The sequence below is a fragment of the Hesperophylax consimilis genome, chromosome 16 (genome assembly GCF_061612785.1).
Source record: "Hesperophylax consimilis isolate HC1 chromosome 16, BYU_Hcon_1.0, whole genome shotgun sequence".
Lineage (NCBI taxonomy): Eukaryota > Metazoa > Arthropoda > Insecta > Trichoptera > Limnephilidae > Hesperophylax > Hesperophylax consimilis.
The window spans coordinates 3,014,137-3,031,241 of record NC_142851.1 but is presented as its reverse complement, the minus strand read 5'-3'; the positions used below and the strand labels follow the sequence as shown (position 1 = coordinate 3,031,241).

The 17,105-nt window shown below is 33.8% G+C and overlaps 1 protein-coding gene across 1 annotated transcript in view; it reads left to right on the top strand.

Moving 5' to 3' along the window:
* The first annotated feature begins 7,434 nt into the window (after positions 1 to 7,434).
* The window catches only part of Srr (Serine racemase), a 28,162-nt gene continuing 18,491 nt past the window's right edge, over positions 7,435 to 17,105 (top strand). Inside the window, exons 1-4 of the mRNA XM_089640816.1 lie at positions 7,435 to 7,618; positions 10,656 to 10,776; positions 15,047 to 15,117; positions 15,940 to 16,227. Coding sequence (XP_089496942.1) covers positions 7,581 to 7,618; positions 10,656 to 10,776; positions 15,047 to 15,117; positions 15,940 to 16,227 — 518 coding nt within the window. The 5' untranslated portion in view covers positions 7,435 to 7,580. The remainder of the gene's footprint in view (positions 7,619 to 10,655; positions 10,777 to 15,046; positions 15,118 to 15,939; positions 16,228 to 17,105) is intronic.

The window sequence follows — 17,105 nt, the reverse complement described above, 5'->3', positions numbered from 1 at the left end:
ATGACATTACAGTTTATTATAAATTCCAATTCAAAAGTATTGGACTATGGTCGTGTTCGGTGACCAGAATTGAATAGACAGATACTTCCCAACCATCTCCTCCCCTTTCCCACTTCCTCCAGCCTCACAACATACGTAAATTGGGAATGCCGTAGACTCACTAACTCCGGACAGTCGCTAGTAGTTGGGATTCTTGGGCAGAGTCGACCCTGAGCCAGAGATGTGCAAAATGGGTACCCAAAACCATTTGAAATGCAAAATGGAAATGGGTCAAAATTTTTCCATTTGAAAATGAAAAATGGTTTTTAGAAAAGCATTTCAAATGCAAAATGCAAAATACCTATTTTCAAAATGCATTGAAAATGCAAAATGGTTTCTCAGGTCAAACAATTAAAATAATTATAGAATTTTTAAGGGTCATTCCGCCGTTTCGTTCAAATTTGCCTGTTTCCGCGGATTTTTTTTTTTTGCCTTTTTACTATATATTTTTATAGAAATGGGTTCCCGTACCTATCAGATGTATAAAAATGAAAAGGGCACCTTTGTGCGACACTTGGATTCGAAGAAAATTGATGGAAGGTAATGAAGGTGTGGATGGTAATGAAAAACTGTTGGATGGTAATTTAAACATTTGGATGGTAATGAAGTTTGGTAATGAAATATTAATAGATGGTAGTGAACATGTTTAAGGTTCTTAAAATGTCTGTGAATAATGAAATTTGAATAGAAATTGAATAATAAAATAGATTTCAAATCATGCTAAGTATCATTTGACGTGGTGAGCGGATTAGGAAAAAGAAGAAAAACCTATTATAGTGAAAAACTAAATGCTTTATTCAGACTTTTGAACATTGGAGACAAGAAATACATTTTTTCATACGTAATCAGTTCTGCTTACTTATGCTTTTGCAATATCTGTATGAATTGTTAAAAAATAATGGAAAAAAATATCAAAATACAAATTAAGAAGGCAGCTGGAACATCAAACCCAACACAACTAAAATTTTCCTATTATACTACTTACCCAGAAATTATAAGGAATAGTCAAATTCTTTATAATTACGTTTTATAAGTAGGTTTGTACACAAGATATACAAAATTTTCACATTCCTAAGCAAACATTGTAATATTTGAAAAATAGAAATAATAATTAAAAATAAGAAAAAATCAGAAGTCAATTGAAATGCAGTTTAAAATAAAATCAGAGATACTTAAAACAAACACAACATATGTAACTAATAAGTACAAGATAAAGGTCTTACATCTAAATAGGAACATAATATTTAAGGAACTTGAGATCATTCTTGTGAAAGTTTTTGCTGGAAAACTATTTCAAATCAAAGTTCGGCAAATTTTTGAAAGTGAATTGTCCTCTTTCATTCTCATCTGGATCTTGCAAGCGCTGAAGAATTTGTGATTCCAAAATGAAATCGTCGTCACTAATTGTTGGCCAGACAAATTTTTTGGAATTCCCTTGAGCTTTTTTCAAAAAAATTACTTTGTACTCTAGTGTGTACTCATGTTTTCCAATAATTTTCCCAATGAAATGATGTGTCGTGTTAGTTATTTTATATTGAACCATTATCCAGTCATCTAAGTAGTATTTGAATGGCGCCTCCTTATCCTCTTTGTTGGTTTCCTCGTCAATGTCCATGTGTGGGAGTTCCACAGTTTTGGGGGACTGCTGTTTTGATTCATCGAAATCAGGATATTCTACTCTTAGGGATCGGATGAACTTCTCGAACTCACATTGATCGAAAGGATTGAATTCTTGCGTACTATTTTTATAAAGGGAATAATGCTGATAGTCGAACGGGACGTTTGAGAGTATTTTCACTGTACATTTCTTTTCTATAGTTTTAGCAGGCTCTGGCGTTGAAGCAATAGTATCGTCCAAAAACATGGAGCCGTCGAATTCGCTCAATAGCATATTGTCATCAATATTATTGAAAATAGTAGGCGAGTCAATTTGTAGGCTTAAGTTTTCAATATTCATGTCAACTGTGACATCTACCCGTCTGGCTGTCTACATAGTAAAGTACTCCTGTATGAAGAGAGACTTGTCCTCGGCTGCCACCAAAATGAAAGGACTGAATTTCTTCATGGTATTTCAACCAATAGTTCTCGCTAAAATCAACATGTATGAGAACCTCCGTATCTGTCAGATTATTTTTCAATTCTCTGATAGCGGAGTACTGCATTACGATGTTTCGTGTGTGTTTTAAGAAAACATCCATGGTGGCATCTAACTTTTCGATTATTTTACGAGGGTTGTCCTCGAGCTTCTTTTTAGTTGTTATGGTTTTCATTTTCTGGATTCCATCCTTTCCCCTGTAGGTTTGTTTTTCTATTGTCCACTCATAGTAGTTAATGTTTGTGCTGTTATTAAATTCTCCGTAATTATATCATTGAATAAAAAAATCGATTTTCAAATAAAAATTCGCAGGGTAAATTTTAACAGATTGTTTTTCCATATCAGTAAATAGATAAAACGAAAATATGTATTTCACCAAAACTGAAATTGTCCGACGCTAGAACGCAAGAAACTGCTTTTATTGATAATATTAACTTTTATGAACCCCCAAACATAGTCCCAGATGCACGTAAAAATAACCCTTACAAATTTATCATTACCCTCCACACCTCTAAATTACCATCCGGCAAAAAATTTTACGATACGGAAGGTAATGAGACGGAGGGTAATGAGGTTTTGACAATCTTTCCTTAATAACTCGCTTAATAATGACATTACAAATCTTTATGTTTCAATAAAAAATAGTCCGACTAATTATAGTTTATAGGTTCATGATTCGAATTTTTAAAACATGTACTTACTTTAAAAAATGCTGGAAGGTAATGATGCCTGGTCGGTGACAAAGTCGTTTTCGAGCACGGAGATCGCAGATATTTCTTTATTCAGCGACGCACGTCCTCCTCCGTCCAGATATAGCGGTACACTGATTAGTAACGGAGGCGCGGGGTGGGGTACAGCTGACGAACAGTGACAAACACGGTCACAATTTTAATTACCGCTTTGGCGGAAGACGACAGCGATTTTTTCTGGACAAAAACAAAATCTCAATTCTTTCTATGATACAGTAACTTTAAAAATAAATTAAACACCAATAAATATGCAAAATTAGTTGTACATTCAGGTCGATTAATGAATGTAGTGATTTTACTAGTGTAAAATGTTCTTATTTATTGATCAATTTACCGGTCCCTCATTTACACGGGGAAGGTAATGAGATTTTAGCATGTTTTTTGTATACCATAAAGTTATTAAGTAACAAATGCCTAATCCGGTAAATACTACTTTTTCCTTTTTTAAATAACTACATTTTCCAATAAAACTTTCTTGAAAAACATTATTTTTCATATGACTTTTTTGCAAGAACATGCGATTTGAACGAAACGGCGGAATGACCCTTAAACAATTTTGTCATTTAACCCTCCGTCAGGCACACCTATGGGCGAACCGAAATCGGGCGCACCCGGCCTGAGAGGCCACCAATATATTTTTAGCCCCCACCTTCCACTATATTAATTCTAATACAAAATACTTGTCGGGTAGTCTTTACTAGGATCTATAGAAAGGAATTAAACCAAATATAACACAAAATAACCAGTTTATTAAACATTACCAACCATAAACTAAAATAAACAATTTTCCAAAAACAGTGTTCAAAATAACTGGTCAAACCGAGCTCCATAAAAGTAATAAAAGTTTTAAAGTAATAAAAATTTAAAGGTAAGGTAGGTGGTAGTCTCTACTGACTGCAGCCGTAGCCAGATATGGACGATGAGGTTCCCAAATCAGCAGCCGAAAAACAAGTTTGGCACAGCGCGTTTAGGTGGAGTAAACAGATCGGTTGATGACAACCTAAACATTCGTAATTCGTCATCCTCCTAAATCCTGATTCAAACACGCATATTCCACACTTTTGCCTTTTTTGAGGTGTTGTAGGGGATGTGTTTTATTGGAAGCAAGTTTGCAAATTGCAACTGAATCGGTATTCCACTTGTATTCAGACTTCGCCGAGCTAGTTGTCCGATGTCGCTCTCATCGCCTAAATCTTCAACCAAAGCTGGATCTTCAGAAGCATCATCATCGAAAAGAAACGTCACCATATCATCAGCATCATTGCGTTGAGAGAGATCATCTTTTCTAGCCATTTCGGCAGAAACATATGTTTATAAAATGCCTAAAACTGAAATTATAATTCAATCGGGCGCACTCTGCCTGAAAGGCCAGGGTCCAATACAAAACTTATTTCTCAAGATACTGATAAACTTCATACAGAACAGGCATAATTGAGTATAATGAAAAACTGCAAATAAAAATATCCTGAAAAAGGTCACCTTCAAAATTGTGATGCAATCGGGCGCAGGCGGCCTGTGAAACTGAGTGTAAGGTGTAAGTGAGCTGCGTAAAGACCGACGACTGACTGAAGACGGGCGCCATGTAAGGTTCCTAAAGTTAGGCGAGTAAAATGAAGGAAGGGCGGGAGGCCGCCTTTGAGAATTGGAGAGGGAAAAAATGTCTTTTGTTGGCCTCTGAGGCCGGCTGCGCCCGACGGAGGGTTAATAATGGACATCAATGTAGAACAAACATACTACATGACAATTGACAAATTGACAGATAATTGACAAATGTAAATTATCTCTCATAGCGAGCTTGAGGACCGACTGATATTTGGCGCTTATGAAAAAAAGATGAGTGGAGATAGTAAGAAGAATGTTGCAAAAAAGCATTTAAAATGGAAAATGCATTGAGAAAAGCATTTAAAATGCAAAATGCAAAATGGTTTTTAGAAAAGCATTTAAAATGCAAAATGCAAAATACCTATTTTGCATTTTGCATTTCCATTTGAAATGGATTTATTTGAAATAAAGCACATCTCTGCCCTGAGCCAAACGGCCCCTGGCGCTAGTAAAAACCTGAAAGGCGCTGCATTAGGTGTTGGGACTGCTCCAATTACGCCTGCACAGTACCGGCCCTACTTTTGAGATTCACATAAAATAATGTTTTTGATTAGTTTTATTTGTATTACACCGCGGACTCCTCACGACCCGGAGCAGTGCGAATTATAACGAAGGATTAACTCGTTCATTACGTGTATTACTATAAGAGATCAGTTCATTATGTATAGTGGAAAACTTAATAATAATATAAAAAAACAATGTTTTAAATAAAAATAATTACATTTACTTTAGTACCTTCAATTTCAATCTTTTCTTTGGGGTGTACTTAATTTGTTTTTTTGCACAGTAATGTTTTTGTAAATTTCACTGTTTCACCAGATATTGTGTTTTTACACATATAAAATAGTATATAATCTACCATATGTGTTTTCCTCAGAATAACTAGTTATATTCAGAAAAATTGATTTTTCAAACGTACCCTAAAAGAAAACCCTAATTTATGCAGCAAAACCTATTTCATTATTTATTACAAACTATTCATCATCGCACGTATTGATGACTCTGTTTAGTCTATTGGGGCATTTTCACGCAGAGTTTTTCGAAATCAGATGTAGATAGTGGCATTCCTTTTTGCTGTGAAGATTAAGTGTGCAACATTTTATCGATTTCGGAATAAAACTGTACATGCCAAACTGCCACAGCAGTCTTCTTTCTAATATTTTATAATCTAAATATATAAAAATTCAGCCTCCGTATGTTAGCGCTCGCAAAACTCGAAAAGTAGTGGACCGATATAGCTGAAAATTTCAAAGTTTGTTATTATTAGTGCCAGGAGTCTTTAGACAGTGATTTGAATGGTAAAATAAGTCGGGGACACCCGTGAGATACTCAACGCAATATCTCTGCCTCGGAATGAGATACGGAGTTGAAATAAAGTCGATGTAATGTTGTTTTTCAACAGTAACATTTAATATTTATTTATTTATTCGAGGAACATAAACAGTCTTAGTAAAACAATATGCATAAGAGGATAACAAAAAAACAGACCAATTATTAATGTTCACAGATTCAGAAACATAAAACTAACCTGTAAACTAGAATATTTAATAAAAATAGAAAAAAAAACAGAATAAAGAAGCAAATAAGAAAAATAATAATACGAATGTAAATTCAACAAACGATAAACCTATAATATGCCTACAATAAACAGCAATAAAATAAATGTGATTATAACTATACTTAAATAGAATTGGGTTGGAACGGGAAAGGGGAGGAGAGGGATAAGGAAAAGTTGCCACGCAAGTAATATTAAAATATTAGGTACAATCAATTTAACAGTCGTGAATATGAGTTAGAATGTGATACAATTAAATTCTGTAGTGATAGTAACTAGCAGTGAATATGTCAGCACGAGTGTCTATATTTGCAAATTTATTATTATAGTAGTTACATGTCCTTTGCATAAATTCATTTTGATTGGAATTTGTATTGCATCTATCAATGTAGAAAAGGGTATTTTGTCTGCTGTATCGAATTGGCGCATGGAAATTTATTTTGTTCAGCAACTCCGGGCAGTCAACTTTTGAGTTAATAATATTGGTGGAAGAAGTCAGAGACGAACGAGAAAGACATTAGCAATAGCGAATCATTGCGGGGTCCACTAGTTACAGATAGATAAAAAAGGCACCTACTCATATTAATATTACGATGATATACACCACACTCCACTGATTGCTAGGTAGCACAAATATCACAAAACTGCTCTATAAACAAATGTTACTTGTTATTATTACTAGCTGTACACCGCCACGCGTTGCCGTGGTTCAGTCTGTCTGTACAGATAGAGAAACAATAGTGCGTGTTGCTTTTACGTACAACAGATGAAGCTGTTTAAAAAAAAACATGTTTGTCTAACAGATGGCACTGTTTTTTTAAAGCATGTTTTACCTGTAACAGGTGACATCTACATAATATAGGTATATAAAAACATACGCGTATACGTAAGCAACGTTGTGTCAACATTTCCAAGTCATCGGTGAAGAGCTTTTGGAGATTTAAGATATTTAACAAACGAATATTTAGATTATTATTTATATATAGTATAGATTAAGTACTAAGGACCACATCTTCACTTGGAAGCTGAGATTGTAGAAATATATAACCACATAAATGCTAACTGCACGTTTTTTTAAAACATAATTTTAGTTAATAAGTACATACCAACATTGCCACTGGTAGGTACCTACCTATTTACGCTCTTACTGAAAACTTGAGCTCAAAACTAAAAGTGAATGTTAACCACCTGTAAACAATATAATGACACAGTACTTATATGTATGATAATCTGTAATGTAATGACCATTACCTACTGAAATTTATAACAAATTGAAATTGCAACATAAAACATTCTTCCGCTCCTTTAATAACGAGTTCAGTTGAACGTAATAACACCGAGATTGTAGGTTCCGCATTTTCATTTTGCCAGTAACCAGTTTCATATCGCCATTGAAATTTTTAACGGCTATCCGGGTAGTATCGTGAGACATTTACAGCTGGCTCTCGAATTAAATTATTTTATTTAGTAATACCGATAACTCCGAAGGAATAGGTCATAAAAATAAAGTATACTTTCAAAGTGCCAACTTTTCACAATAATGGAGCCAAGAAGAAGGCAATCTCTAATACCCGCAGTAAGTTTTGTGCAATACTTAAATTTACTATTAGTTAATTAATGTAAAGCAAATAAACATGCACTTATTCCATTTTGTCGTAAAAAATATTCCAAAAGGTCAAGACTAATGTCAACAACATCATTGCGATAAAGGTTTTAAATTATTGCTCATTACACATCAGACGAACGTACAATTATTTTTAATTCATGGTACTTATTTCAGACTTGATATCAATATTATTCTTTTATTGTTTTCCACAAATAATTATTAATTACTTTTCTTCTACTTTTTTAAATGTCATCATAGTAGCGAATGCAATAAGGTAATTTAATGCATTAGCGGGGTAAATGATCTAGTCTACGGGGTAATTTCGATAAAAGATTTGTAATAATATTGAAAATTGCGACAGTACCTACTTTACCTACCAAATTATCAACCTTATAAATTATTTTTTATTGCTAATACGAACATGACCGCATATTTATTGCATTTTGATCCTTGCGTATTATTTTAACATACTTTCACGTTTAATTGCATATTGCGGAAACAATCAGACACTGAAAAACTTTTCAATAGCCGGTAGATGTTAAAAAAACGCATTATAAAGTTCCACATTATGCTTAACTATCTATTTTTTGTAGGTACTTATTATAATCGAGGCGTAACTTTTTAAAATTAACAGACTAATAACCGATTTAATTAATTAAGTTATCAAAACGTAAAATGATTATTACAATCGTAAATGACCTGCGAATTTTGTTTCTAGTTTACCTTATTTTATTTGACAATCCAGGCCGTATTTAGAATCTTTAGACCCCGAGGCTGAACCTGTGGTGCGGGTTCTACCGGCAGTTCTGGGGGATAATCTGTTATCTACGGTAAAACTAATCAGCAAAAATTGCTTTTTCTGAGGAATTTTCCAACTAAAAAGCTAAAAAGAAACATTTAAAGTTTATCATAAAAATTTAAGATTTGAAGATAAGTATTCAACATGATTTATTAAGATTCCTTTGAACAAATAAATTTTTAAAAAAGTGCACATGTAGATTTTATTTGATTTATTTGTGGTATTTCACAAATTACTCATTATAATAATACATAATATATTTGCGGCACGTTCTAGAGTGGAAGATACTCTCAGTATTGCCCTGGTGTAAAAATGGCTTTGTCCGTGTTTGGTGACCAGTTTTCAATAGCCAGGTACTTTTACCACCTTCCTCTTCTCCACCTTACTACCTTCACCCTCACAACATTCCCCATTTGGGGATGACATAGTCTCACAGGCTTCAGACGGTTGGGAACAGTTGGAACTCTTGTGCGGTTTCACAGAAAAAAAAATCCCTTATTTGCAAAAACCCGTTTTTTTAAATAATTCGAAATAAAAAGCATGGAAATTAAATGATAAGATATTGTAGTCATTATATATAACTTTACTTAGAAATAGCTATTTATACTTATAATTTATAATATCTTCACAACTTAACTATACAAATTGTGGTGCGGGCCCATAGGCTGTAGCTTGATAGCCTCCGCGTAAATACGGCCCCTGTCAGATCATAACATCGATTGTATAAATTTAAGGCGAAGTTTAATGCTAAATCACTATTTTGATTAATCTTTATAACAAATTGGTGTACATTATGAATACCAAAAATATGCTTTAGATAAATAGAAGGTTTTCCTATCGTTTCGCTTGAGCTTCTAATACAAATAAAAAATAATTTACTCAATAAAAAATATAAATGTAAACTACCAAAAAAAATATTATTTCTATAGAAATGTATGGACGCGTAAAGGAAACTACTTAAGGCGATGCGCTACGTCGTGTAAAATTTTAAATTGAGCCGCTATCAATAACAACCCTTACGTAGATGGCGATAAGGTTTAAATTCCCGCTTAACGCCATCCGCCTGTTTTGATTTATGCAAGAAAAAACATGGCCAAAAAGTGCCTTTTATTTTATTTTGTGGATGTTCAGGCTTAAATATTTTTTTTTTTCAATCATTTTATAAATAACTTAATTTTCCACATTATACAATAAAATCATAACCGAAAATGGGTTCGTAAGTAGGAGATTTTGAACTTTAAAGCAGTTTTCATAGGCCTTTTACTTATACTCGATTGTTTTTATTTTTTTATGTGACACCTCACAAGAGTGTCCCTGCCTGTGCAGTTTACAGACAGGGGAACTATGTCACCACCCGGTTGGGCGGCGTTGTGAGGCGGAATAAGGTAGGGGCTGTAGGAAGGGAAAGACCAAGATGTATTCTACTCGCAGTATTTAATTAAAGCATGTGAAACATTTCTAGGTGACCAAATTTTCAAACCAAAAACACATGATTTTGCATTACTACGTATGGCATCGCCTTAAAATACAGTATTATAGCTAAGATTATCTGTGACAGTTTCACTTAATTAACTTTTTTTGCTTTCTTATAAAATTGTTTACAAAATAAATAAAAACCAGTTTTGTGCTTGAAATCGAACGGTTCTAGACTCCGTTTGCCAAGCGATTTTAAAGCCTATTACGCACAATATAAGTTATACCAAGAATATACACATTTTTGGCTTGTAGCTTCCTCTTAAACCGAAATTGATTCGATTAGTATTTCACCACCGATATTTCGATTATTCCCATCGTCAGTATTTACAGAATAAACATTGATTAATTAGCACGAATGTTATCGTAGAATTCTGGAAACGCATAAAGTATGTACCTATTTATGTTGTTATTACCCAGATAATGCTTACCTACTCCTCCCCAATCTACCCACTGTTGATTGTTGGCCAAAAACATGACATTTGCATGGTATTTTTCTCAATATGTATGTACTATGTACCCATATTATAATCATGTATACCAATGAACCCAGTGATTTGTCAGGGCTTCAATATTATGACATTCAAATCAAATAATTTCTCATTGCTTTATCGTCGTTCTGCTTGTAAAGTCGCAGGTACCTACTTTTCGTGGAAGATTCTACATTCTGTGCCCTGTTGTGTTTTATATTCTAGTTACATATATATTATTGTATTGTGTTATTTTTTTAAAATGGTTGCGGAACTATCCATCGAGGATCCAATGTGCAATGCAGATAATCCCCTGAAAATATCTTTCGAGGATGTTTCTTCGGCGGCTTTCAGGATTAAAGGAGGAGTGCGGAAAACCCTCTGCGTCGTAAGTACCTACCTATCTACTTATAATTTTTTTTTAATTGTTTAAATAATGCATGAACAATGATCACCAAATTGAAATATCAATAATTGAGCACCAGCCCGATACTATTTAAAATACATTTTAAATGGATATAAAATAATAATTGAAACTTTATATAAGTAATAATTTTAAATTAAAAAAATAGAACAACAAACGGCGATTTTGAAGATGTTTACTGTTTTATTCTACTATTTTTTTGGATTTTAACTATTACTAAGTTATTCTGTAATTAATAATTTTTTTTTTACAAATCAACGCTTAAAAAACCTCAAGTTTAACAAAATAATACATCTTTTTTAAAATGGCTTTTAAAACTTAAAAAAAAAATGGTTTGGCTGAGGATTGAACCATCCTACCCAGGGACCGTAGTCAACTGCGTATTCGAATTTAAATCTGTAAACAGTATAAAATAAAGTCGCTATTCGCGTTTGTCTGTTTGTTCGTAGTTCTTCTAAACTACGAAACGGCTTTTGATAGGGTTTCCACTATCATTTGGAGAATTTCTTCTGGGAGGTTTATGTACATAATAATTGCATATTAATATTTTAGAAGATTGCCTTTTATCTGTTGTTGGATATTTTATGCATTTGACATACTTATTTCGTATTTTAACTGCAGTAATATAATCGTCAGATTTCAGGGATATGTCCGCATGTGTGTACGTGATTTACACCAAAAGTTGATAGAATGCATTGTCATCGACAGCGAGTCAATCTGCCGAGTTTCAGCTCGATCGGAAGTCGGGAGTGGGTTCATTTCCGCTTCCAAGATTTACGTTAATTCATTATCGGCAACAAAATGAAATTCGAATATGTACCTAGGTACATGTAGAAAATTAAAAAAGCAAACGGTCTGGCCAACTCTGACCTCATAAAATCGTTTGGTACCTTAAGCTTCAAATTGCGCTCCAGATTTTTTAAAAATTTAACTGTGTGAATAAAAAAGAAGAATACACACAGACATATGAATATATAGACTAGAAATTAAAGGTGAGGGGTAAAATCAACTGTTGAAGAACGAAGGGGGTAAAGCTGACTGTGATTCGTCAATAAATCAATCTGACAGTATATAGGCATCTCGCATTATAATATCACCATTTAGTTCTTAAAAGTAAAATATGCTTTTGAATGAATAGACATTTTTACATGGGAGCCACAGACATAGGAATTAATAGACGAGAAGATAATGGCGAGGGGTAAAATCAACTGTTGAAGAACGAAGGGGGTAAAGCTGACTGTGATTCGTCAATAAATCAATCTGACAGTAAATAGGCATCTCGCATTATAATATCACCATTTAGTTCTTAAAAGTAAAATCTGCTTTTGAATGAATAGACATTTTTACATGGGAGTGCAAATTACTCGCCACGTTATGAACAAATTTGCGAAGTCCAAATTCGGCAAAAAATTTCTTCTATTTTCAGGGTCGAATATTTCGTTTAAGTATTTAGTTAAGACACTTTTATAAATATTCATAATTTACTTCCCAGCAACCAACCAGCTTTGTGTTTCGCATCCAGACGTTTCTCGATGTGATAGTTATATGTTTCTACAACTGATCCATATTATACGATGTGAATATGCTTAAAATAAAGTAAAATAATGCTTATATATGGAATGTAATACGACAATTGGGTTTATTCTCTTTTTCACATCTATTTTTACAAGTTTTCATAGCACAAGTCGACATTTTTCCGTGTTATTTCGTAAAATGAACCGATGATGCCTCGACCATAGTTCGCACAAGAATGATGACGTCACGTTTTCAAATTTCACTTGAGGCCATACGCGAGCACAGCCGGCTCCAATGGAACCGGTATGGGGAGTGGGGATAATACGCTTTTAATCACTTAGGGCAGGTCTACTAATATTCATGTCTATGATGGGAGCGCAAATTACTCGCCACGTTATGAACAAATTTGCGAAGTCCAAATTCGGCAAAAAAAAAATTCTTCTATTTTCAGAGTTGAATATTTTGTTTACGTATTTAGTTAAGACACTTTTATAAGTGTTCATAATTTACTTCCCAGTAACAACGATGCGCACACTTGAGAATCGCTACATTCGACCAATGTTGGCTCGATGTGATAGTATATGTTTCTACAACTGATTCATATTATAAGACGTGAATAAGCTTAAAATGATGCTTACATATGGAATGTAATACGACAATTGGGTTTATTCTCTTTTTCACATCTATTTTTACAAGTTTTCATATCACAAGCCACTATTTTGCCGTGTTATTTCATAAAATGCCTTGACCATAGCTCGACGCTAGTTCGAACAAGAATGATGACGTCACATTCTCAAGATTCACGGGAAGCCATACGCGAGCCCAGCCGGCTCCAATGGAACCGGTATGGGGAGTGGGGAATAATACGCTTTTAATCACTTACCTAGGGTAGGTCTACTAATATTCATATGTCTATGAGAATACATAATGTAAATACAAGATACTTGAATTTAAGTTAGACGGTAAAAATTGCAAAAAAAAGAGAAAAGTTGACAGAAACTTCCCATTTATTATCAGAACTATCTGACGTGTACCCGGTGTTGCTCGACTTTTCTCTATTTTCTATAAATGCACGTATTATAAATATGTAAACCTTCAAGAAGAAATTTTCTAAATGATAGTGAAAACCCTATCAAAATCCGATGCGTAGTTTAGAAGAACTAACCGCACAAACAGACAAACGCGGATAGCGACTCTATTTTATGCTATTTATTTACTAACTGACAGGAGATAAACATATTATACCACCGCGGAATTTTCTGTAGACCTTTTTAATATTTACAATTCCGTAGTAAATTATTTTGATGTAGCTCATAAGGTTTAGTCAGCGTTAGCAATGTAAACCCGAAAATATATTTTTACGACATGATTATAATACATCGACTACTCTCTACTTTCTATAAATATAATATGCATATATCATGTATGTAAACCTTCCGGAAGAAATTCTCTAAATGATAGTTTATACCCTATCACAATCTGTTGCGTAATTTAGAATAACTAAGCGCACAAACAGACAGACGTGGATAGCGAATTAATTTTATACTATTTAGAGATATAGATTAGATTAGAGATGCCATGATCAGAAATCAGCATTGTAGGTTTAAAAAATATATATTATATTTCCATCATTATTACAACGCAAATATTATTACAATACCAACTTTTTTATAAGTAGGTACCATTTACATTTGAATTGAGAGATGACCCACTGACCCAATAACGATATATTTTAAAAATCATACTAATTTTTATTCTGTATTTTTCGTTTATCTTACTTTTTTTAGGTCGGCTTAAAATAATAAATGTATTTGTTTATTGAAGTAAATATTTATTTATTTAATATCAACGGTACAAATATACCATACACCAAATTACACGTCACAGAATAACAATTAACTGTGGCATTTGATCATAAAAGAAAGAATAAAATTACTAAAAGGAGATACAAGTACATACAAAATATTATCAGCAAGTATGAGTAGACTTAAGTTATATTAGTGATGATTTAGAAGATATGATAAAATAGCCTTCTTGTACCTAGTTTCTGAGCAGTTAAACAGATCCGCTACATCTGAGTACAAATATACCCCAATCGTATAGAATATAGGATGAATCCACACAATGCCAATATGATCTGTTTAAAATATATTTTTAAAGGCAAAATTGTCGATGGGGACGAGAGTATATTTAGAAATTTCCAAATTACTAGTATGAAAAGGGATGAGGTTTATAAGAATTTAGGACACCCACAATCAAATAGATTAGACCATACATTAAAAAGGATATTAGGATTAAATTTCAAACTAGGATCAGGAAAATTTTAAAATGCAATCTATCTGCTAAAAATTTAGTAAAAGCAATAAATACTTGGGCAATACCTCTATTAACGTACTCATTTGGCATAATGAAATGGTCCAATACAGATTTAGATAACTTAGAAAGATTAATTAGACCTACGCTAACAAATTTTAATTGCCATCATCCAAATTCAGCTATAGAACGAATTAATTTACCTAGAAATTTAGGAGGTAGAGGTATAGTCAAAATAACTTCTTTGAAACATAATCAGGTAGAAATGCTAAGAATTTTTTTTCCATAGGAAAGATCATAGCTCAGAAATGCACAAAATAATTTGCAAGGCAGATAGAAACATTACACCTTTAAATTTATTTTCCGGTTACTAGGTACTATTTTAATTCGTTTATATTTCTTGCAGAAATCACATTTGTCTAAAGAAGCAAAAATGGACATTTATCTAAAAAATGACTACCTCCAATTCACCGGCAGGTAAGAACATTGAACTAGAAATTTTAATATTATATGCACAAATATAATATAACTACACTTTTAAGGATTCCTTGTTTACCAGAGTAGAAGGCACTTTCATAAGGACCCTGGTGAGAGACCACCATTCACAGTCGAAACAATGGCTTCAGATGCTTGGATAGGCGGGGACTTCAAAATATTCCCACTCCCAATTGGAGTATGTTGTGTAGCCCTGTCCAGGCGCAATTGGAGCAATCTGCTTAAGGCTCCGACTCGCCAAGACGCCAAGGAGCCAAGGCGCTGATAATACATAACACAGCGCCCTTGAGGTTTTTACTACCGCCAGGCGAAGTTTGGCTCAGGGACGACTTTGTGAGAGGCTGAAGGGAGGGCGGAGAGGAAAGACATGGCTAGAAGAATGCGGTGAAGTACCAGACTAATCAGATCTGGTTATTAAACACGGCTAAAGCCATTTCAAATCATTAAGCGTGAATAGTGGTCCTTCACAAGGGCGATACTGAGTGAATCTACCACTCTGATTGCGGTTCCATTATTTTACTAGCTTTGGGCAGTTGAAATCGAAGTTTAAACAGAGATATCAATTAATATATGAAAAATATTTTCAAATATGTAGCGAAATTCTCATTAAAAATTTCCTAACGTAAACCAACACATCAATAAAAATTGGAATATTTATATAGCACCGTTTTCGTAAAAAAATCATCTCAAGGCGTTTTACAACATAATTTATATAACTTACAACTTATTATCAAGGCCAATATTATCTCCTAAAATCATTTTCCTGACACCCAATCATTATGTGTATTATTTTATATGTTTTAGTTTTAAAGAAAGAGGTGCACGAAATGCCCTTATCTTGTTGTCAAAAGAGAACAAGGCCATCGGGGTCATATCAGCCTCTCTGGGGAACCACTCCCAAGCCCTGAGCTACCACGGAGACCTCCTGGGGATCCCGGTGACTGTGGTGATGCCGATCGTCGCTCCGATTATGAAGATACAGAAGTGCAAAGACTTTAACGCCACCGTCATTGTGGCCGGAGAGAGCATGACTGAGGCGAAAGCCATTGCAATCAAAATGGGGAAGGAAAAAGGGTTGACATACATTAATGGGTAAGTTAATGAGTGAGCATAATGAAGTACTGTTTTAACTTGAACATTTGGCAATGCGTCTGTCTGTAAATCTGTTTGAAACGTTCTGGTGGCCGTATTCGATACTACCTTTTTATCCCGCCAGAGTTCGCATGACCATGGTTACTACTACGGGCTGTCAAATTGGAATAACCAATATTATAATAGCTACCGGCAAATACCCTAGAATCCAAGTACTCCAGTAAATTATTGGCAGTATTTACTTGCATTGACTTGCAACTTTGGCTGCTAGAAACACTAGTGTAGCACGGCATAATCATGCATAAAATCCATTAAAATGTACGAGGCGCTAGTGTAGCACGGCATAATCATGCATAAAATCCAATAAAATGTGTGACGCGCTAGTGTAGCATACTGCCATCAGAATGTTTGGGAAATGTTAGACTCTAAATAAACCACTCACTGTTCGAGGTATTTATAACTATCCTACAGTATTTGCTACCGGCTTGAAAAAACTTTGAAAAAATAATGATCATTAAGATGGTGACATTTCTTCAGACAAATTGTACAATTCCTTATCTTCTATCTATCTTTATAAATAAAAATGTAAATGTTCAAAATCTTAAATCTCCGAAAGTTCTTCACCAATTGCTTTGAAATTTTGACAAAACGTTGCATTCGAATATGCATGTGTTTTAATATACATATGTTAAAACATGTATTTTTTAAAAAAGCAGCGCCATCTGTTGGACAAACATGTATTTTTTTCTAAGGACAGATAGACTTAGCCACAATAACGCGTGGCAGGGTACAGCAAGTTTGAAATAAAAAAAATGTTACAAAAAAGATTTATGGTTTATAATTAAGTCGGTAGATATTTAAGTACCTACTTACAAATC